General features: G+C 44.9%; 1 protein-coding gene across 4 annotated transcripts in view; it reads right to left on the bottom strand.

The window, feature by feature from the left end:
• Nucleotides 1-628: 628 nt before the first annotated feature.
• Nucleotides 629-25,776, bottom strand: part of LOC122924838 (katanin p60 ATPase-containing subunit A-like 2) — a 37,907-nt gene continuing 12,759 nt past the window's right edge. For all 4 annotated transcript variants that reach the window (XM_044276317.1, XM_044276320.1, XM_044276319.1 and 1 more), the window contains 13 exons: nt 22,335-22,380; nt 20,532-20,655; nt 20,239-20,337; nt 18,671-18,769; nt 17,105-17,182; nt 14,865-14,963; nt 13,996-14,059; nt 12,095-12,213; nt 11,263-11,354; nt 7,493-7,603; nt 5,485-5,647; nt 1,341-1,443; nt 629-907 (listed from right to left, as the gene is read on the bottom strand). In XM_044276317.1, the coding sequence (XP_044132252.1) occupies nt 768-907; nt 1,341-1,443; nt 5,485-5,647; nt 7,493-7,603; nt 11,263-11,354; nt 12,095-12,213; nt 13,996-14,059; nt 14,865-14,963; nt 17,105-17,182; nt 18,671-18,769; nt 20,239-20,337; nt 20,532-20,655; nt 22,335-22,380 (1,337 nt within the window). In that variant the 3' untranslated portion in view covers nt 629-767. The remainder of the gene's footprint in view (nt 908-1,340; nt 1,444-5,484; nt 5,648-7,492; nt 7,604-11,262; nt 11,355-12,094; nt 12,214-13,995; nt 14,060-14,864; nt 14,964-17,104; nt 17,183-18,670; nt 18,770-20,238; nt 20,338-20,531; nt 20,656-22,334; nt 22,381-25,776) is intronic.

The raw sequence follows: 25,776 nt of genomic DNA, 5'->3' as shown, positions 1-25,776 counted from the left end.
ACAGGGATGCTCAACCTGCGGCCCTCCAGCTGTTGCAAAACTGCAACTCCCAGCATGCTCTGGCAGCATACAGCTATCGTACTACATAGCTACGGCATGGTGGGAGTTGTAGTTTTACAGCGGCTGGAGGGCCGCAGGTTGAGCATCCCTGCAATAAAATATAGGTATAGCGCCACCTGCTGTTTATTTTCCTTATTACTTATCTACCCCACTGAGATGGTCACACGCGCTCAGTTTAATTCTGTGATGCTGTAGCAGTTACGGAGAAAGAGCTACAGCAGAAAGGACACGCCCCCTGAGCTGCCAACCTGAAGAGGGTTGACCAGAACAATTGGAACATTGAATGTGGAGATCTCTGGATCCATGTGAGGTACAGGGCTGGTTCTAGCTTTGTTAGAAAGAGACTTTAATGTACTATTTGGTGTCTGATTTTCATTTTTTACATTAATCATGGCATAACCCCTTTAAGGACCTGAACATACCATCCTTGCCAAATTTCTGCAGGCACCCTTGTCAGCACAATTCATCCTGGCCCTGTGACATTGTGGGAGGAAAGCTGCTGACAACTTATTTCCTGCTTGCAAATCCAACCCAGGAAAATAATGTTTTATTTTATGTATTTTTTCCCCCCTTTTTTTATATAGTTCATACAGTGCAAAATTCGCCACAATAAACGTCCATGCCACAGAGCATGTTAGGCTCCAGGTCTGAGGGCAGTTTGGTCCCTGTGTAGTGCAGCAGCAGTTGTGTCCGCCAGCCTCTCTTTCTCACACCGACTCAAACTCTTTCTGCCAGGCGCTATATTTTTCCACCAGACTTTTGGCTGATGGCTTTGTGTGTGCTAAAACGTCCAGAAAATCGGATGTGGTCACTGTGTCCAGACGAATGAAGGGCAAGTCCTGGCTCCCTGGAAAAAAAAAAAAAAGGCTTAGGGCTCATGCACATGAATGTATTTTCTGTCCATGTCTGTTCCGTTTTTTTTTTTTTGCAGCCCGTGTGCATAACCATTCATCTCAATGGGGCCGCAAAAAAAAGGAAATGACTCCATGTGGATTCCGTATCCGTATGTCTGCATGTCCATTCCGCAAAAAAATAGAACATGTCCTATTCTTGTTCATTTTGCAGACAAGGACAGGCAATGTTACAATGGATCCGCAAACAGAACGGATGTAACACAGACGTCACACGGAGGTAATCAGTTTCTTTTTGCGGATCAGTGTTTGCAGTCGTGTGCATGAGCCCTTAAACATATCTTCTATTTGGACTCTTTGGGCAGCGTATGTGTATCTATGGGGGATCGCTGGAGGTGCAGTATTTCTGACAGTGCCGCACACCTTTACCTTGTTGGTGATTTTCTAGGGCGTGGAACACTTTCCTCACGGGTCTCATGGCGGCTTCTTTACACACCAGCTTAACATCTGATCCTGAGTAACCTTCAGTCTCCTACACACAGGACAGAAGAGTAAAGGGATAAAATGTCATGCAGTATACTGTACACGTTACTGCAGCAACAATTAACATATAAAGGTCATTTCCATGGTTGTGACCACCCTGCAATCGAGATGTGGTCGTGCACACTATAGGATAAGGCGATGGCCGGGACCATGGGAGCGTTCCCCCAATGCACGCGCACTGTCCGTGTGATCTGCACTGACGGATGAAGACTTATTCAATTGAATGGGTCGGCGATCTGTCCACACCGCCCAAAAAATTTATAGGGCATGTTCTATTTTTTTGAGGTGCGAAGGCACGGACCGAAATGCCACGGAAGCGCTTCTGTGGCCTTCCGGATTGCAAACCCATTCAAGTGAATGGGTCCGCATCCGTAATACGGTGCGCACAAGGCCGCTGCCCATGTATTGCGGACTGAATACGGGCACGGCCTGCACATGTTAATGCCTCGAGACACAGTTTCCAAATTCTTTCTACACATTTCATATGTCATTTGTATTTCTACTTTTGACAGCAAAGATTTCTGGCTTGCTGTCAGTGAATTTGTCCAACCAAGACCTGAAAATAAATCTTGATTATGTCCAACTGACAGCGTCACGACTCATTACAAGGGAGTCTCTGATAAATTGTAACGTGTCCTGCACCAGTGTCACCTGGACATGATCAGGGCAAGGGCAGGTGTGCAGTCTTAGGCCTCTTGCACACGAGTGTATGTATTTTGCGATCCGCAAAAAATACAGATGACATCCATGTGCATTCCGTATTTTGCTAAACTGAACAGCTGGCCCCTAATACAACATTACTATCCGTGACCGTAATGCGGACAATAATAGGACATGTTCTATTTTTTTGCGGAACGGAAATACGGAAACGGAATGCACACTGAGTACCTTCCGTTTTTTTTTGCGGCCCCATTGAAATTTATGGTTCCGTATACGGTCCGCAAAAAAAAAAAAATGCGAAACTGACACGGAATGAAAATACGTTCGTGTGCAAGAGGCCTTAGGGTGCCTTCACACTTTTGCGCAACAAAATGCGCACCATAAAGGCTTCCCCAGTATTAGCCTATGGGGATCAAAAGTCTCAATAACTGCGTTCTGTTCCGCATTCAGAACGCAAATAAAGTTTTCTTGAGTATTTCACACACAAAATCTGCAGCATAATCCGCAACTTTGAAAAATCTGCACCTGTGGATTTTTTTTTACTGAAAATTCTGCAACGTGTGACGCCACCCTTAGGATGTAAGACCGACAACAAGCAGAGATCTAGAAAACTGTCTCTTTAGATAATCAAACTTTTATGACATAAAAGTGAAACTCCCTGTACAATATTTTCCACGTATGAATATATATGTATGTAATATGTAAGTCATAAAGATCCGATCCCACCTCTGCATTAGGCCCCATGTGTGCATCCCGTGGTCGTGCTGTGGCCAGCAAAATGCGAGCCGCAATGCACAAACACAGTCAGTGGGGCAGCCGCAGCACTCCGTAGTGCTTCCATAGGGTTCCGTTCCGCACCATTCCGCATCTTCGGATTTGCGGACTTATTCAAGTGAATGGGCCCGCATCAGTGATGCGGAATGCCCACGGAACAGCACCTGTGTTTTGCACATCCGCAAATGCGGTCCACAATACGGCAACAGGAAGCACACGTTTGTGTGCAGGGGGCCTTAGTCTAGCATTCTACAGTTATAATCTACATAAAATGTTGAATATCTTTGCAAATACTTTGCTTTTCTAATCCTGTGTGGCTTTATAAAAACGTTTTATTCTTCATTCACACAGAAAGCGACATTTACAATTCTGCTGGGTTCCTTTTACCGGAGAGCAATGCATTGTGGGAGCTCGGCTGCTCGCTCTAGCGCGCAGGCCGTTTTCTTCCCTCTAGTGAAGAGCTCACTTGCATATTTCTTTTCTCAGGGAGAATCGGGAATCAGATAAGGCCGCGTTCACATATGCGATGTGAACTCCGGCAGTCTGTTGTGGTGGTGGCGGAACATGCACTACAATGGAATCCGGCCGCTTCCTGGCATATATGCAGTCTTTCGGCTGGACAAAAGATGCTGCGTGTAGTATTTTTTTTTTCTGCCCGAAAAGCCGCCATATATGCCAAATAGTGTGACCGAATCAGAGATCCAAAGTGCACAACGCAGGTTTGAACCCGGCCTAACCTACATACATATTTAGGGCACATGCACAAGAGTGTAAGCGCTCAGTGCCCGGTCCGCAGTGCCCAGCCACTGGCCGTGGACCCATTGACTTGAATGGGTACGCGGCCCACACCATAAGGCCAAAGATAGAACATGTTCTATCTTTTTGCGGTGCGGAGTCATGGACGGAAAGCCCGCGGAATCTCTTCGTAGTGTTTCCATAGGCTTCCAATCCGTGCCACCGCTCCACAAAAGATAGGACATGTTCTATCTTTGGCTGTATGTTGCGGATTGTGGACCCATTCAAGTCAATGGGGCTGCATCCCCACCATGCAGTGCACACGACCAGTGCCCATATATTGCGGACCGGCTGTTTACAGTCTGCAATACGGGCACTGAGCGAGTACACTCGTGGGCATGAACACTCAAAGTAAGGACCAGCACAATTTTTACTTTAGTTCTGGGTAGGGTGGCAACGATTACTCAATGTAATAGATACAAATAAAACCTTGATGCAATTTCCCTGCATCGAGGATTCGTTTTAATCATGTGACCATGGAGAGTGAGTGAATGGCATGGAGGGGCTGATGGCACTGGGGGAGTGGGGGACATGGTGGCATGGAGGGGCTGGTGGCAGTGGAGGACATGGCATGGAGGGGCTGATGGCACTGGGGGAGTTGGGTACATGATGGCATGGGGGGGCTGGTGGCAGTGGGGGACATGGCATTGAGGGGCTGATGGCACTGGGGGAGTGGGGGACATGGTGGCATGGAGGGGCTGGTGGCAGTGGGGGACATGGCATTGAGGGGCTGATGGCACTGGGGGAGTAGGGAACATGATGGCATGGAGTGGCTGATGGCACTGGAAGAGTGGGGGACATGGGGGGCTGATGGCACAGCGGACAGAGAACATGGGGGACTGATGGCACTAAGGGGAGCTGATGGAACAGAGGACTGTTGGCACTGGGGGGAACTGATGGCATGGAGGTGGCTGATGGCGCTGAGGACTGATGGCACGGGGGGCTGATGAGTTTTTATAAAGTAAAATGTTCCTTTAATAAATTTTTTTCTTATTAGAGTACTCGATTAATCGTTGGATTAATCGATAGAATACTTGATTACTAAAATAAATCGTTAGCTGCAGCCCTAGTTCTGGGTGTGAAGTGAGAAAAATATTCCTTTAAGGCCTCATGCACACGACAGTATTTTTTTGCGGTTCGCAAAAAGGGGTTCCGTTGTTCCGTGATCCGTGTCCGTTTTTGTTTCCGTGTGTCTTCCTTTATTTTTGGAGGATCACCAGACATAAAGGAAAGTTAAAAAAAATCTAAGTCAAGTTTGCCATGCAAATGATAGGAAAAAAAACGGAGGCGGACACGGATGACAATCTTGTGTGCCTCCGTGTTTTTTCACGGACCCATTGACTTGAATGGGTCCGCGAACCGTTGTCCGTGAAAAAAATAGGACAGGTATTTTTTTCACGGACTGGAAACACGGATCATGGACGCGGATGATAAACGGTGCGTTAGCCGAGTTTTCCACGGACCCATTGAAAGTCAATCGGTCCGCAGAAAATCACGGAAAACGGAACAACGGACACAACGGTCGTGTGCATGAGGCCTAAAGATAATTAAAGGAAAAGAATCATTAAAAAAAAAATTGAGTTTCCCTTCAAAAAGAGATATTTTTTTTTAAGGTGAAATTGTCCTTTATGATTATACTCCCTCTAGTTCAGCAGCAGTCAAAGATATTGGGGGGTATTTATTAAACTGGTATAACGGAAAAGTAGCTTAGTTGCCCTTAGAAACCAATCAGATCCCATCTTTTATTTTCCAAAGGAGCTCTGAAAAATGAAAGGTGGAATCTGATTGGTTGTGTAGTTACCTCTCCCAGCACGCTGTAGTCAAGCTCGGTTCTCAGCTCCACTCCTCCGCTATTGCTCACTGGTGGCAGCCAGTGCTGGATCATGGACTTTCGTGCTTCTTTACTGGGTAAATCCACCAGAATCCTCTTCTCCAGCCGCCTTAACATGGCATGATCCAGCTCCCTATCATAAACATGATGTTATTGCTGCTCGTGACAAAGCAATAAAGCATCATTTTGAGGAGCGACAATTCCAGTCGTCTGGAGAGTACGACGAGCAGTGTGCCCAGCAATAGAGAAATCACAGTCCTCTGTCTCCTGCCTCTGTACGGCAGTATTATGTGGGCACTGGATGGTGGTCTTATTAGGTACTATATGGCAGCATTAGGCTAGGGCTGTACTTTGGCTTCAACGTAGCGCTGCACAACTAATGAAAGGGAATCCACTGCTGGGTCTGGTTTCTTGTGACGGCCATGGTAAGTCATGGGTCGCAGCACAACCGCATTCACTTTCACTAGCTGGCAGGCAGCGATCTTAGGCCGTACATGTATCACAGCCAAAGTCGCTGTACAGCCCTGGCCTTATTTAAATCCTCTACGTATAGTATGGTGGCATTATTTCACGCATGCAGATGTTTGTCACATTGGGAGCCACTACGGCATCCATGATGATGGGATGAACCTAGGTTCTCCAGGTCTGGAACCTGTAAGCCCAGGGGGTACATGTCTCCAAGAGGTATTTTTACTGTCCTCAGGCGGTGCTTTTAATATTTAGTATAAAACACAATCATAATAACCTTGGGGCTGTGTGAAGTCATTTATGAGAATTGAAACATTAAAGGGGTTCTCTGCTTGAATAATCCCTTTTTAGGTGAAGCGTCCCCTGACCTTTAACTGCAAAGTGTCAACCAGCTGTTAACTCTAGGGTTAAAGGGGTTGTCCTCTTTTGATAGGTCATCAATATCAGATCAGCGGGGGGCCGACTCGCAGCACCCCGCAGATCAGCTGAGACCGTAGCGCTCATACGAGCACTGTGCTCTCTTCACTGCTCGCCATCGTAATTACAACTGCTCCTTCCCCTTTCACTTCAATGGGAAGGCTCCCTCCGATTCACTTGAACAGGAAGGACTTCCCATGGAAGTGAATTGGACAGCGGAGTCTTAATTACACTGCTCTCCGCTGCAGTTGCAATGGCGAGTAGGTAAACATTGAAGAGAACACAGCGCTTGTATGAGCGCTACGGTCTCTTCAAACAGCTGATTAAGGGGTTGCCGGGAGTCGGCTCCCCGCTGATTGATATTGATGACCTATCCTGAGGAGAGACCATCAATATAAAAAATGCAGACAACCCCTTTAAATTTGCAGCGCCACCACAGGGTAAACTAAGCATTACACATCGATGGGCAGTCTAGTCTGTAAGACAGGTCTCCTGGAGAAGCTCTTTGTAACCACTGTCCACTCTGATCAACACATGAAGATCCTTAACAGGAGGACCCCTCCCTGATGCAGAATACTCTGGTTTTCTAAATCCCGGGGCTCACAAATTCACAGTAATGGTTCTCCTAGTCATAGGAGAGGAACAATGGATTCTTTTTATAAATGACATCTCTCCGCTGCTTATAGAAAGCATATTTGCCACATAAGATTATAGGGAGATGATCAGGGTCATAGGGCGGCTGAGACCCCCCTCCCCCGCTACGTACAGATGTACAGAGCTAGAAATCAGATTACAGCCGCCCTCACATTTAGCTTCTACTTCTACAGCTTTAAGTACTTTACACTTGGAAGTTAAAACCCTTCTCAGCTAAAACCCTAGTAAATAACTTGGCTGGAAAGTTGGAGGAGGCTCGGTAAATACTGGCATATGGCCGCCGCCGCGAGGTTATTAAAGATTATATTTTATTCTGAGGAATAAACATTAGAGGGAAGAGCTCACAATTAATCTTTAAATGTTTTAAGCAAAACTAAGGCCCTTTCTGCTGATCCGAGAGGCTTTGCGCTCGCTCGGCTCCACCGTGCGGACCTCTTACCAGGGGAGATTGGAGGCGGCGAGAACAAACACCAGGTCGTCTGATCGGGACAAGCCGTCCATCTGAACCAGCAATTCTGTTTTCATCCTGCGACTTCCCTCGTGCTCACCTCTACCGCAAATAAACATGACGCCGTGAGAAATGGAAGAAACAAATGCACAATACAGACAAATACAGTAACTCACTGGAACTATGCATTGAAGTAGGCCTAAGAAGAGGCCCTCTGCCCTCTTCTAACAGCTGATCTGATACTGAGGACCTATCCTGAGTCATCAACATCCTGAGGGACTATGTCCAAGACTTAAAGGGGTTCTGCAGTTTGGAACACCCAGGACCCCTGCCGATCAGCTGTTTGAGAAGGCAGCTGCCCAGTGACGTCACGACTAGTATCAACTGGCCTGGGCTGGGCTAACCTCCATTCAAGTGAATAGAGCTTAGCCGCACCCAAGACAGTTGATACTAGTCGTGACATCACTGGGCCTGCGGTAAACAGTGAGAAGGCCGCGGCACTCCTGGAGCGCCGCTGCCTTCTCAAACAGCTGATCGGCGGGGGTCCTGGGTGTCGGACCCCCGCCGATCAGATGCTGATGATTTATCCAGAGGATAGATCATCAGTTTAAACAAACTGCAGAACCCCTTTAACACCTTCAACCCCGGGCCTGTTTTAACCTTCCTGCCCAGGCCATTTTTTGCAAATCTGACATGTGTCACTTTATGTGGCGATAACTTTAAAACGCTTTTACTTATACAGGCCATTCTGAGATTGTTTTCTCGTCACATATTATACTTCATGACAATGGTAAAAATAAAAACATTTTTATTCATAAAAAAATACCAAATTTACCAAATTTTAAAAAATTAGCAAATTTACAAATTTCAATTTCTCTACTTTTATAATACATAGTAATACCTTCAAAGATAGTAATTACTTTACATTCCCCATATGTCTACTTCATGTTTGGATCATTTTGAAAATAACATTTTATTTTTGGGGGACGTTAGAAGGCTTAGAAGTATGGAAGCAAATCTTGAAATTTTTCGGAAAATTTCCAAAACCCACTTTTTAAGGACCAGTTTAGGTCTGACGTCACTTTGTGAGGCTTACATAATATAAAACACCCAAAAATGACCACATTTTAGAAACTACACCCCTCAAGGTATACAAAACTGATTTTACAAACTTTGTTAACCCTTTAGGAGTTCCACAAGAATTGATGAAAAATGGAGATAAAATTTCTGAATTTCACTTTTCTGGCAGATTTTACATTTTAATCAATTTTTTCCAGTAGCAAAGCAAGGGTTAACAGCCAAATAAAACTCAATATTTATTACCCTGATTCTGCGGTTTACAGAAACACCCCACATGTGATCGTAAACTGGTGTACAGGCACACGGCAGGGCGCAGAAGGAAAGGAATGCCATATGGTTTTTGGAAGGCAAATTTAGCTGAACTGGTTTTTAGATGCCATGTCCCATTTGAAGCCCCCCTGATGCACCCCTATAGTAGAAACTCAAAAAAGTGACCACATTTTGGAAACTACGGGATAAGGTGCCAGTTTTATTGGTACTATTTTGGGGTACATATGATTTTTTATTGCTCTATATTACGTTTTTTGAGAGGCAAGGTAACAAAAAAATGGATGTTTTGGCACCGTTTTTATTTTATTTTTTTACAGCGTTTACCTGAGGGATTAGGTCATGTGACTTTTTTTATAGAGCAGATCGTTACGCATGTGGCAATACGTCTACTTTTTCTTATTTATTTACGTTTTACACAATCATAGTCTGAGAGCCATAGCTTTTTTATTTTTTGACCGATTTTCTTAGGTAGGGTCTCATTTTTTGCGGGATGAGGTGACGGTCTGATTGGTAATATTTTGGGGGGAATATGCCTTTTTGATCACTTGCTGTTGCAATTTTTGTTTTTGACAAAAAATTTTTTTTTTTTTACATTTTTCTTTTTTTTTTACGGTGTTCATCTGAGTGGTTAGGTCATGTAATATTTTTATAGAGCTGGTTGTTACGGACGCGGTGATACCTAATATGTGTGGGTTTTGTTTTTGTTTTCTGTTTTTTTATTATAAAATAAGGAGAAAGGGGCTTCTTTTTCTTTTTTACTTTATTAATTTTATTACTTTATTAATTTTATTAAAAACACTTTTTTTTACTTTATTTATGACATTCACTTTTAGGGGTCTGATCCCCTCTGCAATGCATTACAATACATCTGTATTGTAATGCATTGCCTATTACACTAACAGGTTGCCTAGGAGACCCAGCCTGAGACTGGATCTCCTCGGCTCCCGTAGAAGGCAGTTCCGGATGCCGTGCAAGGCATTGGGCAGCCTCTGCACGGCATCGGGCTGCCTTGTGTCGCATCGGGTCCCCGCCACAGCAGCATGGGGACTCGATGCAATTGTTCACCTGCCGCAAACCTCTTCTATGTCGCGGTCAGCGCGGACCGCGGCATAGAAGGGGTTTATCCGCCGGCATCGGCTTTTACAGCAATGCCGGCGGATACAGCAGGGGCCCGGCTACCACAGACTGCCGGGCCCCTGCAGTGATCGCGCGCGCGCAGCGCTCCGATGCCCGCGCGATCACTATGACGTACTATTACGTCAAATTTGCGGGAACTCAGTGGTTCCCATGACGTAGCATCGGGAAGGGGTTAAAGGGGTTCTCCGGGAATTGAGAAAATGAAAATACTTACAGTAAATATTACTTTATTATAAATACATTCTCAAATACCTTTCATTAGCTATAATGGATCGTTTTGTCTGGGGAGCAATGATGAGGAGAAATAAATTGTCTGCCGTCCTATAAGTCCACACAAAACCTGTCTTAATTACACAGTAGGACAAGTTACTTCACAACACTGAGCTAAAGAGCTGCCTAATCCTCCTCTCTGCAATGCTTGTGAGGAATGATGATCCTGAATACAGATGATAAGATCTTCAGCTCAATCTCTGTAGGAATGGAGTTCATGAGGAGACATGAAATACAGAGGGGAGATGGGGATGTGGTAATGAGCAGCAGCGCTTGTATGCAGTCTTTATTACCACAGCCGCACATCACCACTGTCTGTCCTATCCATCCTCTTTGTCCTTCATGTCTCCTCATGAACTCCATTCCCACAGAGATTCAGCTGAAGATCATATTAAACTGTATTCAGGATCATAATACCCATAAGGCAGCTCTTTAGCTCAGTGTTGTGAAGTAACTTGTCCTGCTGCGTGATTAGGACAGGTTTTGTTTGCACTAATAGGATGGCAGCCATTTTATTTTTCCTAATGATTGCTCCCCAGACAAAATGAGCCATTGTAACTAATGAAAGGTATTTGGGAACATATTTATAATAAAGTAAAATTTTAGTTTTTACATTTTCTCAATTCCCGGAGAACCCCTTTAAGGCTGTATTAGACAGCCCAATGTGACAATCACCTGCTTGCTAGTGGAGTAGACCGCTGCCATTACATGCGATCTCTTCCGCAGCGTTTGTAGGCGCGATCACTATGCCATCGCTCATCCCCATGCTGTATAGTGGTTTCCCGGTGGCAGATCATTATTAGACACCACGATTTGCCAGCTGCAAACGTTTATTTTTTAACCTGTCAAAAGATTTGGATTGCCCGGTGATCGAGCTCGTTCATCAGGCAATCGGCGGCAGTATTACACTGCCAGATAATCGCTAATGAGTGTTCATACGAACGCTCATTAGCAATCATTTGCCGAGAAATCAGCAGGTGTAATACAGGCTTAAAATTACTTACCCTGGTCCTGCTCCTCTCTGACTCATCACAGATTCAAGTTCATCCAGGAAAATGGTGGATGGAGCATGATATCGGGCAAGTTCGAATAAAACCTGAAATGAAAAAAAAAAAAACGAGAAAAAAAACAAAACTGTTCATTAGGAATTTTTTTAAATAATATGTGAACTAATACATTTTGTAAATGAAGGCGATAGCTGGACCAGCAAATTGCATTATGTAGTTTATATGTTCTAGGCTCTACAAAGTTCTTGTATACGCAGAGCTCCTGGGGACAGGGACTTAATCTGTGCAGAGTGCCGTGGACATACTGCTGCCACAGTGTCTATGTATGTATCAGCAAATATTAAAGGGAACCTGTATATTTTCTAGTGCGGAGTAAACCCAAAATTGCTGTCCGGTGCAGGTGTCACATTCCCACCAATCTGATATTAATGACCTTTCCTGAGGATAGATCATCAATATCTAAATCTTGCAAAACCCTTTAAGGCTGGGTTTCCATAGACCCGGCCATCCATTGATTTTTCCTGCTGGCATGGTACAGAAACAAGGAGGTAAACAGAACTGATCTCATGGTTTTTTATGGGATCCTTTCGGGAATCCTGTGCATCAGTTGTAACAACGGATCTCTCCCTTTCGCCATATCGAAAAATGCTGCATGCCGCATTTTTCTGTCTAACTATATCCAGCAACGGATTCTGGACCGGAGCACAACATGTGCAAAACCGCCATCAGCCGTGGCAGGCTCAGCCATAAAATGACTGGACAGACACAACTAATAGCCTACAAACAACATATACAGAGGGCTTCCGTGATAACAGGGTCACCTTCCTACCCGAACAAGTTTTTCCGAATCCCCTCTCCACTTGCTGACAATTGTAGAAGCGGAAATGTTGAAAAATGTGGTGTTACATTCAGTGGCCACTGCTTTAGCCAGCAAGGTCTTTCCAGTGCCTAAAAGACAACATATAAAATATACCTATAAAAGTGAAATTAGAAACATTCCAAGATTTACAGAGAACCTGTCACCGCTCCTGACGGATTAGAAAATACTTGTATTCCCCATGAAATAAAAACTATGAAGCGTCTTTTCTCTCTACGTTGTGTCATTCCTCTATTATTCCTCCTGGAAATGTCTGAATAGACGGACAACTGGGTGTTACCAGCTCCTCTTGAAGAATGACCTACCAAATTGAATTGCCTCAAAATGAGGGTAAATTCCAGCATAGGACAATCTGTTGGCGTACAGTTATGTAATAAGGGCACAGGGTTTGGGGAGTACAGCTTGTGGTTTTCCTGAAAGGGCAGGAATTCGCACATGGGTCATATACCTTAGACCAAACTGCGGCTATCACAACTCCCAGCATGCCCTGCCTTAGAGTGTCCACATCCCAAGGAAGTTGGCTAGATGTGCCAGCAAATAACTCATGTCTATTCTGTCCAGACTGGCCACACACATCAGACTGTGGCTGACCTCGCCGATTTACAGTCATGGCCAGATTTAAGACTGACACAAATTTTTTGATTTTCACAATGTTTGCTGCTTCAGTATTTTTGGAGTTTTTTTTGTCAGATGTAATTGACAAAGCCATCAGGTTTATGCAAAAGCTGAATATTTCCAGAGTTGACCCTTCCTTTTGTAGACTTCTGCAGTTCACCCTGGCATGCTGGATATCAGCATCTGGGCAAAATCCTGACCGATGGCGACCTACTCTTGTCTAATCAGTGTTTTTGTCCATCCACTTTTTGAAGATTGCAGGTTCTCTATGGGATTGAGATCTGGGGAGTTTTCTGTCCGTGGACCCAAAATTTAAATTTTTTTGTTCATCGAGCCACTTCGTTCTCACTTTTGCCTTCTGTCATGGTGTACATCATGCTAGTAAAAGCATTGTCCATCACTAGATTTCTCCTGGATGGTTGGGAGAAGTTGCTCTTGAAGGAAGTTGACTGAATTTATTATTATGAACAATATATATCACTGCTCGGCTCCTCCTGATCTATAACATGCTGCCTGCAGACTGCACTGAATTTTGTTGTGACAGGTCCTCTTTGACACTTTCTCCTGAGCTAACGAGAAGATCACTGAAATTACGTTAGCAGGACATTTTGCGGCAGGGCTGAAATGTAGTGGAAATGAGTTTTTTGTGAATCAGTCACTCTTCAAAACAAAGTTGCCACTAGAAAAACCGAAGCACCATACTTTGTGAAAACCAAAGTTTCTGTCAGTTTCAAAACTTTTGGCCACGACTGTAGACAGGACCAGCTGACAATCTAATGTGTATGAAATGTTCGTCTGATGTTTGTTCTCCAGGAGACATGTCACCACTAGGGATGAGCGAACTTGTGTTTTCAAGGTTCGGGTTATCTAAGAATTCCGTTATGGATGACGCTACCAAGGACCATAAGTTATGGTCCGTGGTAGGGGAATCCATAACAGAATTCTTAGCTAACCCTAACCCAAACCTTGTACGCCCAACATGAAAACACAAGTTCACTCATCCCTAGTCACCACCACAGGTGTCTTGCAGCAGCTTCTTCCCGTTTCACCATTTAAAATAAATACACTCTTGGCCGAGCAGAGCGGTATGAAAAAGAGGGAGAATAGCCATCAGCCAAATCAGCGTTTGGCCAACAGCTATTGAACCTGCTTTAGACTGGCTCTGTGCAGCTATATCATTCATCAACACCAGGTGTGATGCACAGTAATATTGCGCCAATAAACAACGTATACCTTACCCGGTGGGCCGTACAACAAGAGCCCCTTCCAAGGAGACAGAATTCCAGTGAAGAGCTGCGGGTACTACGGACAATAACAAAATAAATTAAGCACTGAGTGGGATTCTTAAGTTAAAGGGGTTCTCCAGGAATTTAAAAAAATGAAAATACTTAAAATATTATTTTATAATAAATATATTCACAAATACCTTTCATTACTTAGAATGGCTTGTTTTGTCTAGGCAGCAATCATTGGGAGAAATAAAATGGCCGCCGTCCTATCAGTACACACAAAACCTGTCCTAATCACACAGGAGGACAAGTTACTTCACCACAATGAGCCATAGAGCTGCCTCATCCTCCTCTCTGCTCTGCTTGTCAGGAATCATGGTCCTGAATACAGGTGAATCTCTGTCGGAATGGAGAAGATGAGGAGACATGAGAGGAGGTGAGGTGTGGCTAATGAGCAGCAGCACTTGTATACAGTCTCCATTACCAGAGTCTGTCCTGTCCGTCCTCTCTGTACTTCATGTCTCCTCATGAACTAAATTCACCAGAGATTCAGCTTAAGATCTTATCATCTGTATTCAGGATCATAATCCCTGACAAGCAGAGTAGAGAGGAGGATGAGGCAGCTCTTTACCTCAGTGTTGTAAAGTAACTTGTTCTTATGTGTGATCGGGACAGGTTTTGTGTGAACTAATGGGACAGCGGCCATTTTGTTTCTTCTGAAGATTGCTCCCCAGACAAAATGAGCCATTATAAATAATGAAAGGTATTTGAGAATATATTTATAATAAAGTAATATTTAAGTATTTTCATTTTTTTAATTCCCGGAGAACCACTTTAATTATAGGAATTAATAAAAATGGATTGTGCCATTGTCTCACCCTAATAGGGTACACCACTGCCTCCTTTACTAATCGCTTTGCTGCATCAAGCCCAATGATGTCATCCCACCTTACATTGGGGTTCTGAAGATAAATGTCCTGAAAGAAAGAAAAAATGATTTCCCATTAAGCTCCTTTAAAGAGGACCTTTCATGGCTCCAGACATTATGAAATAACTAGCAGGTTATGTAGGGCATAGTGCAGGGATGTAATATCGCTTACTAGTTTGTGTGGGGCCGCCGCTCCGTTCGCACGCTGTGCCCCAAGCAGTTTTCCCGGCTGGTATGCTAATGAGTACCATCGGTACAGGGAGGAGGAGACTGTCCTGTTTCTCATTGGGCGTCCCCTTCTCCCTGGCTGTAGCACGGTCCAATCACAGCAGAGAGCGTCACAGCCAGGGAGAAAAAAAGCTCACCTTCTCCCTGTGACGCTCTCTGCTGTGATTAGACAGCGCTACAGCCAGGTAGAAGGGGACACCCAATGAGAAACAGGACAGTCTCCTCCTCCTTGTACCGGTGCTATTCATTAGCATACCAGGCCGAACGGAGCGGCACCCAGGAAAAATAGTAAGCGCTATTAGATCCCTGCTTTATGCCCTACATAACCTGCTACTTATTTTATAATCTCTGGACCCATGAAAGGTCCTCTTTAAGCAGCACAGAACATTGAACAAATTAAAATACAATCAAAACATAGTAATGCCTAAAGGGGTATTCCAACCTGAAGCATTTATCACTCGCCTACTGGATAGGTGATTAATGCTAGTTTGGTGGGGCCCCCACCTTTTTCCAGAATAGGGAACTCATGTCTCCTTCTAATGTGTGTGAGTGTACAGTGTATATATCGAATCTAACTCATATCTATCTACAGCTAATATCCAGAGTAACCACTTTGTGCAGCACGGACAGCAGCTAGACGGGCTGGGAGTGACTCAGTAAGGTCCAGGTAGGTCTTCACAGGTATCTGGAGCCATGCTGACTGCAGTGCATCCCACAGCTGCTGGAGGGGCGTGGGGGAAGATCCACAGAGCGATCACGATGATCGAGGTGGTCCCACAGATGCCGATTTGGGTTCTGGTCTGGGGAATTAGGAGGACAGGGTAGTACGTGGAAGTCTTAGTCATATTCTTCCAGCCAATGTGAGACATTTCTAGCCATATGGCAAGTCGCAATGTCTTACTGAAAGATCCCATCTGCCCCAGGAAAGACAATCAGCATGTATGGGTGTACCTGATCTGCAAGAATGGATTCATACCCAGATTGCCTGAGAGTGCCATCTACACGGATAAGTGGGCCCAGAGAATACCACAAAAACCTTCCCAGACCATAATACTGCCACCACCAGCAATGGCTGCAGGGTGTTTGTTCTCTGATGTTTCTCACCTGACCCACCAACGTCCATCCGTTCAATGAAGCAGAAAACGTGACTCATGGGAGAAGACAACCCTTTACCAATCAGCGGAGATACTGCCACGAAAACTGAAGCCTTTTCCGACAATGCAATTTCGCTAGCAGAGGTGCAGGGGCCGTCTATCTGCTGCGGAGCCCTATACTCAGTTGGTTCGCTAAACTGTTCGTAGCTCTTGGTTCATTTTGCTGGCGAGCTGTTCCACTGTAGCGTGTCGGTCAACCCTCGCTAACCATCACCTCTCACATCAGTGGCACGTGGTGCTCTGCAGTTTCCACATCTCTTATTCACAATGGTGCTATTTGTCCTCTCATGATACATTTTCACCACAGTAGCACTGTACAGTTCACACTGCGCACTTTCAGAAATACCGCCACCCTCGGCCCGAAAGCCAATAATCATCCTTTTTTTGCAACTCTGGTAAATCACTGCTTTTATCTATGACAGCAGCGAGGGATATGTGGCAGACAGCCTATCGCACACCTAATATACCCACCAAGCCAGCTCAGCACACGTGACCTCTTACGCGCTGCAGACATCGAAAGTAGGAAGTGGTCATAATAATGGGACTCGACTGTATCGCTCTCTTATATCTATTCATCCATCTATACCAGGGCTGGCCAACCTGTGACTCTCCAGCTGTTGTAAAACTACAACTCCCACCATGCTTTGCTGTAGGCTGATACCTGTAGGCAGTCTGGGCATGCTGGGAGTTGTAGTTTTGCAACAGCCGGAGAGCCTCAGGTTGGCCATCCCTGATCTATACAAACATCTATACCGCATACAATATAATACCCTACTATTTTATTCTATAATAACAAGAATAAACTCACCCGGCTTATCACTGCAGCCAGTTCTCTCATCTCGCTATTGGCGCCGAGAAAAGCGCTGACCGGCTTCAGCAGTCTTTCCTGGGAAATAAAGGGTTACTATCCATAATTCAGATGAATTATGAAATGGAATAAAAGTAAGAAGTATAGAGCCTTTATGGTTTCGGCAAATAAAAGTTATAATGTATAAATACAAGTTTCCGATATACTTTCTATATCAGTGCCTCATGTTTTCAATACCTCCACTTGCTGTCATTTAATAGGAACCTTCACTGTTTACTTTCTTTGCATAAAACTGGTTCATATAATGGACACAAAAACTGATCAGAAATCTGGCTTCAAAAAGTGGCAAAAATGGGTTTTGCAAATATTTGGGTTTATATGCGCAAAAGAAAAACTGCAGCAGTTTTACACCACTCACTGTAGCTTAGAGAAGGCGGGAACGTGGTCGTGGTTAGGCTGGGTTCACATCACGTTTTTCCCATCCACTTAAAGCATACAAAAAAAACGTATACGTTAAACGGATGCTTCAGACTGATGCCATACAGTGGCATCCTTCACCATAGAGTTCCATTTTTTTTTTTTACCGGACTGTGCAGGATACAAGAAAGTGGTGTGCTGCGTTTTTGTATCTTTTTTTTGTAACGTATACATCAAACGGAGGCATCAAAAGTGATGTGAGCCCACCCTTAGCCTGTCAAGCTGATATAAGCCAGATTTAGGAACTACAAATTTTTTAACAAGCTGCCAAAATGGTCACAATCTTACTCCAGTAAAGTCGTGGTGTAGAAAGTGGAGTCAAATCTAAAGACTAGCGCTAAAATGTTCCGGCATGCTGTTCTGCCGGAGCACCGACAGGCCCCATTGACTATAATGGGATCTGCTGGGGATCCGGCTCGTTTACGGCATTGGTGCTGGGATTCGGCTGGATAAAAAAAGGCTGCTTGCGGCAGTATTTGTATGGCCGGATTTTGCGGAACGGGTGCAGACCTATTCATTTTCAATGGGGCCGGAATGTGCTGTCCGCATCCGCATTTGCGGATCCGAACTTCCGCATCCATGCTTCCGTTTCCGCAAAAAAAATAGAACATGTCCTATTCTTGTCCGCAATTGCGGACAAGAGTAGGCATTTTCTATTATAGTGCCGGCGATGTGTGGTCCACAAATTGCGGAATGCACATTACCAGTGTCCGTGTTTTGCGGATCCGCAAAACACTTATGGACGTGTGAATGGACCCTTATGCTGCAAAGAGGCGGGTAGTTTCTGGTTCTGCCAGATGTGAGGAGCTCCGGCAGGCGCTTCCTCTGCTGGAACATTTTAGCACTAGTGTGGAACTAGCCTAAGAGCAAAGTGGATGAGACCTGGAACATTTCTTGTCCTGGGACTGGTAGTGGGTTCTTCTGCCGAATGGCAAAACACACAGTGTCCTTCACCACTGTCCAACCCAGAGACAAGACATTGTGGACGAGCGGGCACAAGTCCTATAAACTGCCTAATATAATCTGAAGTTAACTTGTTTGTCGAATATACCATCATCTTTTCTAAACTTCAGCTTGGGACCAACTTACGGAAGGGTCAGGGTTGTAGTTTAGGGTATTCATAGCGATTTCATTGGATGCGCCCTTTATTGCGTCTTGGATCATTCCACGAAAGTCAATGATCTGTCCCTGTGCAATGAAAGGAAACAGTAAAAATAATCGTTATGATAATTATAATAAATAAATTATAAAGATCTCTGTTTTCAGTCATTGAATGGAAACATTACATACATACATACATAGGCTCTACACATGTCCTAATAGTTTGCTAGAGTGCATCGTCGTGAAGTCCAGACCGCTTGCGTTACTGAAGACTTCTTGGACTGGATGCAAATGTAGCAAACTCCCAGCTGTGAGGAGTTCTCAGCCTTTGGATACTTGCATCAGAGTGGAAATCCCCTTTAATACAGTCACCGTGACAAGAAATTCGGACTGTCATTGTTTATACCACCTACTGGCTGACTTTACTTTACAACTGCAATTTTGGCACTAAATGCTGCATCTTAAACCACACCCCTAAACACTAAGCCACACCCACATATGCTAAGCCACACCCCCTTGGTGAGCTAGGTGGAGTGGATTTTTCTGTAAGTAGATGCATCAAATTGTGGTGCATTTTACAACAAGGCCTATGCGGGTCCAACACACCCCTACTGATCAGCTGTTTTCGGCAGCCATACACCAGTAGGGCCACTGCTTCTGGCCCTGTCCACTGTATAGTTTTTGGCACCTCACAAAAATAGTTAAATGGTGGGGTGGAGTGCCACTTTAAGCTGTAAATGATAGACTGGTGGTCGACTATGACACTTTTGTTGTGTCTACGGTCATAGACCGCCACCGCTTGGACAGTGATGGCATCTCTAGCAATATACTGTGGTTACACTGCTTGCAAAAAACCACGCCAGTGTATATTGTGTGTGTGTGTGTGTGTGGGGGGGGGGGGGTTAGCTCTTTTCCGGGGGTCATTCACACAAGTATCTTCGCCAGTCACCAAGTTTAAGGTCCAAACATCGCTTTTATTTTGCACCTCAGCAAAACAAACATAAATCATAAAAAGTAAACACCTGCCCGGCTGGGCTCTAACTAAACAAGGCATCTTCCTATCTTACTTAAAGGACCGTTCGCACACGGTAATTACAAGCGGCTTTCCCAGCCCAGTGTCCCACAGCCGCCTGGCTGTACAGAGCCCTGTTCACACACGGTCTCACATCCAGTACCTTTATGGGGGAGTGTGGCCCAGTAGTCCCTCCGACTCCGGCCTTGCGCACAGGCGTCACGGCGTCCCCCAATGATCCGGCTAGCACCTAGCCCTGTGGTCCCTCAGCCAGCCCGGCAGAGACCACTAATACAGAGCCTCCAGCAGGACCCTGTTGTACAACGAATCTCCTCGCCCTAGACTGACCCCCTGGGAGGTGCTTTATGCCAGCCCGAGCACCTCCAGCTGGTCTCACCTGTGGTGGAATAGGGGTGTGGACCGCACTATCCACCCCTTCCTTGCCCCTCGCCTCTGTGAGATCTGTCACTATCTCACAATATATATATATATATATATTTGAGAATACAAGTTACAGTTATAGTCATTCCATGTTCTGACTGACCCGCCTTTGTGAAACGCCTTCTCCTCCGCCATTTTTATTTATGGCAGAAACATTCAACCCAAATTCAGTGACCTCCGGAGGACTGTTACTTCCATTCTCCTGCAAAATGGGATAAGAATTAAAATGTCAGTCTAAAAATTTCACTAAAAAACGCTAACATTTTCAGACCCCAACCACTAATCAATCTGGTGCCCATGCCATAGAAGATGAACAGTGAACCCCTTTGAACCATCAACACATCCCAACAATGCAAGGTCTACAGAGCGCCCCCTCGTGGTTTTACTTTTCCACACCTGTCTGGCGATCTCTCTGTTTGACACTCTCTCTGCCGCCCTTGGGTACGTTCTGGACACTGGGCGCTGGATGATACTATGGTTGGTGATTCTTGGAAGCCCCTGGGAAGAGTTACTGGCTGTTCTGAGGAGACAGATGTAATATAGCCATCACAGTCACTTACATAAACTTATTTCTATCTATTTACAGCTGATTTTTAAATGACTTTTGTAGGTTTGTATCATTATTGTTGTTTTAGGGATCAGCACACTCCTCTCCTGAAATACTCTGCACTGTTCTGGAGAATCGGCCCCTTTCACATGAAATCCTGTCCTCAATAACACAAACGCATGAGTAGATTGGTTAGTGCTTCCAACAAGGCCAGCATACTCCTCAGCTGTAGTACTCTGTGCTGCTTTAGGCCTATAACAGTATGCTACATAAAATTATCTACCAAACTATAGGGTGCACTTTTTTCCCCCAAAAAGTGGGGGGATATGGCAGTGCGTCTTATAATGGGAAAACTAATGAGTGCATCCATTTTGGAAGCACTCATTAGTACAGTAGGACCAGGGAGCAATTAATATAGCCGACACTGGCTTTACTCACCTCTCCCTGGTTCTCCAGACGCCACTCTGTGCCCTGACAGCATAAGAATGTAGTGTGCATAAAAGCGCACTGTGACCTGACGCTGTGCAATGTCAGTGCTGCAGAGCAAGAAGAGCGCGCTGATCTCCTAGGTGGTGGTGCCGTCCAGAGCAGGAGAGAGAAGTTCTTTTATTGGGGGTCTGATTTGGATGTCTGATTAAGATTAGGGGTCTGATCTGACGTCTGATTAAGATTGGGGGTCTGATCTGACGTCTGATTAAGATTGGGGGTCTGATCTGACGTCTGATGAAGATTAGGGGTCTGATCTGATGTCTGATGCAGATTGGGGGTATGATCTGAGGTCTGGTGAAGATTGGGGGTCTGATCTGAGGTCTGATGAAGATTGGGGGTCTGATCTGAGGTCTGATGAAGATTAGGGGTCTGATCTGAGGTCTGATGAAGATTAGGGGTCTGATCTGAGGTCTGATGAAGATTAGGGGTCTGATCTGAGGTCTGGTGAAGATTAGGGGTCTGATCTGAGGTCTGGTGAAGATTGGGGGTCTGATCTGAGGTCTGATGAAGATTAGGGGTCTTATCTGAGGTCTGATGAAGATTAGGGGGTCTGATCTGAGGTGTGATGAAGATTAGGGGTCTGAGCTGACGTCTGAAGACTAGGGGTCTGATCTGACATCTGATGAAGATTAGGGGTCTGATCTGACGTTTGATGAAGATTAGGGGTCTGATGAAGATTAGGGGTCTGATCTGAGGTCTGATGAAGATTGGGGGTCTGATCTGAGGTCTGGTGAAGATTGGGGGTCTGATCTGAAGTCTAGATAAAGATTAGGGGTCTGATCTGAAGTCTAGATGAAGATTAGGGGTCTGATCTGAAGTCTAGATGAAGATTAGGGGTCTGATCTGAAGTCTAGATAAAGATTAGGGGTCTGATCTGAAGTCTAGATGAAGATTAGGGGTCTGATGAAGAGCAGGGGGTCTGATGTGAGGTCTGATGAAGATTAGGGGGTCTGATCTGAGGTGTGATGAAGATTAGGGGGTCTGATGTGAGGTGTGATGAAGATTAGGGGGTCTGATGTGAGGTCTGATGAAGATTAGGGGGTCTGATGGAAAATATTTTTTCTTATTTTCCTCCTCTAAAATCTAGGTGCGTCTAATGGTCCAGTGCGTCTTATGGTGCTGATAATGGCCTCTGTTGTACAGGACTGGTTAACAAGAGTTACCTTCTCAGTCTTCCTCCACTTCGAGGCTTTGCATACACTTTACTATCTGTAACAAAAATATAATGAATGTAAAGATTATCTTGAAACAAGTAGGAAGGAATCATAGGAAAGTGCAGCTGATAAAAAAAACTACTAAAACAGAGGCTGCAAGGAAGTATGTAACCCCCCTCATCTCTGCTGAATAGTTGGGGGGAGCGGTATGTGACCAGATACTCTGGATCCCTCATGCACATACAGCACATAACTAACAGGACATGGACCCTGATACAGATTTTGCACTGGGGCCAACAGGGCTACAGGGCTAGTTCACACAGATAATTTTATGCTGTTTACGACACTTTATAATCAGCGTGGAAAAACTGCTGCAGTTTATGTGCTGGGACCAGTGCTGAGACCGCAGCGGGTGGCCATACACTGATCAGCCCTATTCAATGGGGCTTATCAGTATGCAGACCCAAGGAAGAAACCAGAGGTTCACTGGATTTTCAGATGACTATTTTGCACATGACTGTCGATATATTATTTTTTAACTCTTTTATTGATACAAGAGAAATAACATCAACAGCATACAATTATATTGCATGTCATAATACACACGGGTAGAAAAAATGTAAATTGCAAATACATTTTAGTCATCCACTGCACTACTGTAGAATTCCTCATCCTTTGTTGGAAGTTTGTATAAAGCATTGTTGTGACTCCACTATACCGGCTGATCCCACAACTCCTGTCGCAATCTCGAGGCTGAGTATAACGTATTTGGAGAGTTGCACCACAAGCCCCAGACATTTTCAAATTTTTGAGGCTAGTTACGGTGTTTAAACACCAACACATGATTTGATTTATCTGTAGTTTCCACATGGATAGGGTCGGTGTATAGGGGTCGTACCATCTCATTTACGGGCCATGAACAATGACTCTCTCAAAAATATTGTCATGTAATGATCCCAGATATCTTCATTCACCAGTCCCTGATTGGGTTACTGTACAGTATAGTAAACCATTTGAGGAATTGTGGGCCAAACCCAAACCGTTTCAGGCAGTTAATCAGATCTATAGAATCGAATGCCTTGGCAGCGTCTAACGAAGCCAAGGCCCAATCCTCATTTAGGGAGAATCCAACTTGTGTAACTACCTGAACCCGTCTGATGTTCTCAGTGGTGGAATTCCGAGGCATAAATCCCATCTGATCCGGATGAACCAACGATAGGATTACCTTATTTAAATTCTGGTCAATATTTTGTAATCTACATTTAATAATGCTATGGGTCTACATGAACCACACTCTAAAGGGTCCTAATCAGGTTTAAGTAATAGTACAATAGTGGCTTCCATAAAAGTCTCGGCCAAGAGTCCCCTTTCAAAGGAGAATTGGAGAGTGGATACAAGTTGAGGGGCTAGTACCTCCACATATTTCGCATACACTTCTTTAAGGAGGCCATCTGGGCCAGGCGATTTCCCATTATTAAGGTCTGATATTGCTTGCGTTATTTCTTCTAAGCTAATTGGTTGATACAATTGGGCACGTTGTGATGTAGTAAGAGTGGGCAGAGATATGCCCTCCAAATATGCAGTTATCTCTGCCCCACTCGCTGTTATACTAGATCTGTATAAATCTTGAGAGACGTGTGTAAAGGTGCGGAGAATCGCCTCTTGTGTGTTGTGCAAGTGTCCTGCGGGGTCTCTAACTGCTAAGATCGTTGAGGAGGATGAATTATGACAAACTAATTGAGCCAGTAATTTAGCTGACTGACTACCCAGCGGGAACGCTGTCTGCTTCATGAAAAATAGTTTCCTATCGGCTTTGTCCTTAAGTGTCGCTAAATATTGTCAGCAGTTCTGTTGGCGTCTGTCGGGTGATTAATATATTGCTTTTCTAGTGTAGTACATAAGGCCTTCAGCTCCACCTCTGAACGTTTGGTATCCTTTTTTATAAGGTGCAAGGACCCTCGAAGAAATGCCTTTAAGGTGTCCCACACAAGTGCTAAGTTAGACTCGTTTGTGTGTAGTTCCAGAAACTCTTGCAATTGGTAAGGGATTCCATCCGCTGATCCCAAAAGGTTCAGTCAGAATGGATGTATATTCATCCTATACATTATTGAGGGTGCGCCCTGCATCAGAGTGCCCAGTATCGGCAAATGATCGATATCCCCCAGGGTAGGTATGTTATCGCACGAAGGTTTAACATCACTATCTCATTACCTAACATATACGTGTTAGGGAGTTGTGACCACTACTATAGCAGGTGTACACCCTGTCTGTGGTCCAACCATCTAAATTCCATCACAAACCTGCTGAGTCGGGAGGATATCCCTGCGGTTATTGGATCTGCATTGTCCCAAAAAGCGATCAAGAGAGGGGTCCAGCATCATGTTGAGATCTCCCACGCAGATGACCCTAGCTTGTGGATACGTGGCTGCAAAAGTAGCCGCCATATGTAAAACCTGCATGGAACCTGGGGGTAGTCCGTTGATGTCGTATGGTGACCGGGGTCTACAGGAGCTCGGTGTCTCAGCGTCGCGGAGATCTTCACCGTAGGGCCAGCCATTCGGAGACTTCTCCAGGGGAGGTAAAGAAGACCGCTCTGTCGCCGTCTACCACTCTGAGCTTAGCAGGATAGCCCATGGAGTACGGTATGTTAGCTTCTCTCAAAATGTCTCTTGACATCCATGAAAGTAGGGCGTTGTTTCTGTAATTCCATAGAGAAATCTGGAAAGATGGAGACTCTCGCATTTTCATATTTAATTTCTTGTCGCCTTCTAGTCAGAGCCAGTATCCTGTCTCTGTCCTTGCAGTTGAGGAATCTTGCAAGCATGGGGCGAGGTGGTGCCCCTGGTGGAGGGGGTTTTGCTGGCAGTCTACGCGCCCGTTCTACCGCATATGCTGAAGAAAAATTTGCATCTGGAAAAAGCTCCTTCATCCAAATTCATCTGGTGCCCGGCCTTCGGCTCTTTCAGGCAATCCGATGATTCTGATGTTGTTTCTGCGATGCCCATTTTCTAAGTCGTCTGCTTTCTGCCTCCATTGCTCTGCTTTGGTATTAAGATCAGAAATGGCTCTTGGAACAGAGGCGGTGGAATCCTCTATGTGAGATATGCGTTCTTTAGTGTGCTGAACCCTTTCTCGCAGATTATGCAGGTCTTGACGTAATAGTCCTAGATCTTAACTTCGTCCAGTTTTCCTGTGAGGGAAGTCTTGAACGCAGTAATGGCTTTCAGAACCTGAGCGGTTACTTGTTTAAGAGTGGGTTCTTCATGATCACCCTCCTGGGAAGTTGCTTGAGTCGGTACGTCCGGCGCTGTACTTGCTCTAGTGTGCGTATTCCGTTGTGGTAATGGTGACCGCACTCCATCTTCCGGTTGTCTAGCAAATTCACGCAATTTATCAGCAGCGCTCTGACTCATTTGTGGCCCCATTGTTGTATCAAAAAGGGTAAACAGTT

The sequence above is a fragment of the Bufo gargarizans genome, chromosome 1 (genome assembly GCF_014858855.1).
Source record: "Bufo gargarizans isolate SCDJY-AF-19 chromosome 1, ASM1485885v1, whole genome shotgun sequence".
Taxonomy (NCBI): Eukaryota; Metazoa; Chordata; class Amphibia; order Anura; family Bufonidae; genus Bufo; species Bufo gargarizans.
This window is presented reverse-complemented; position numbering and strand designations above follow the sequence as displayed.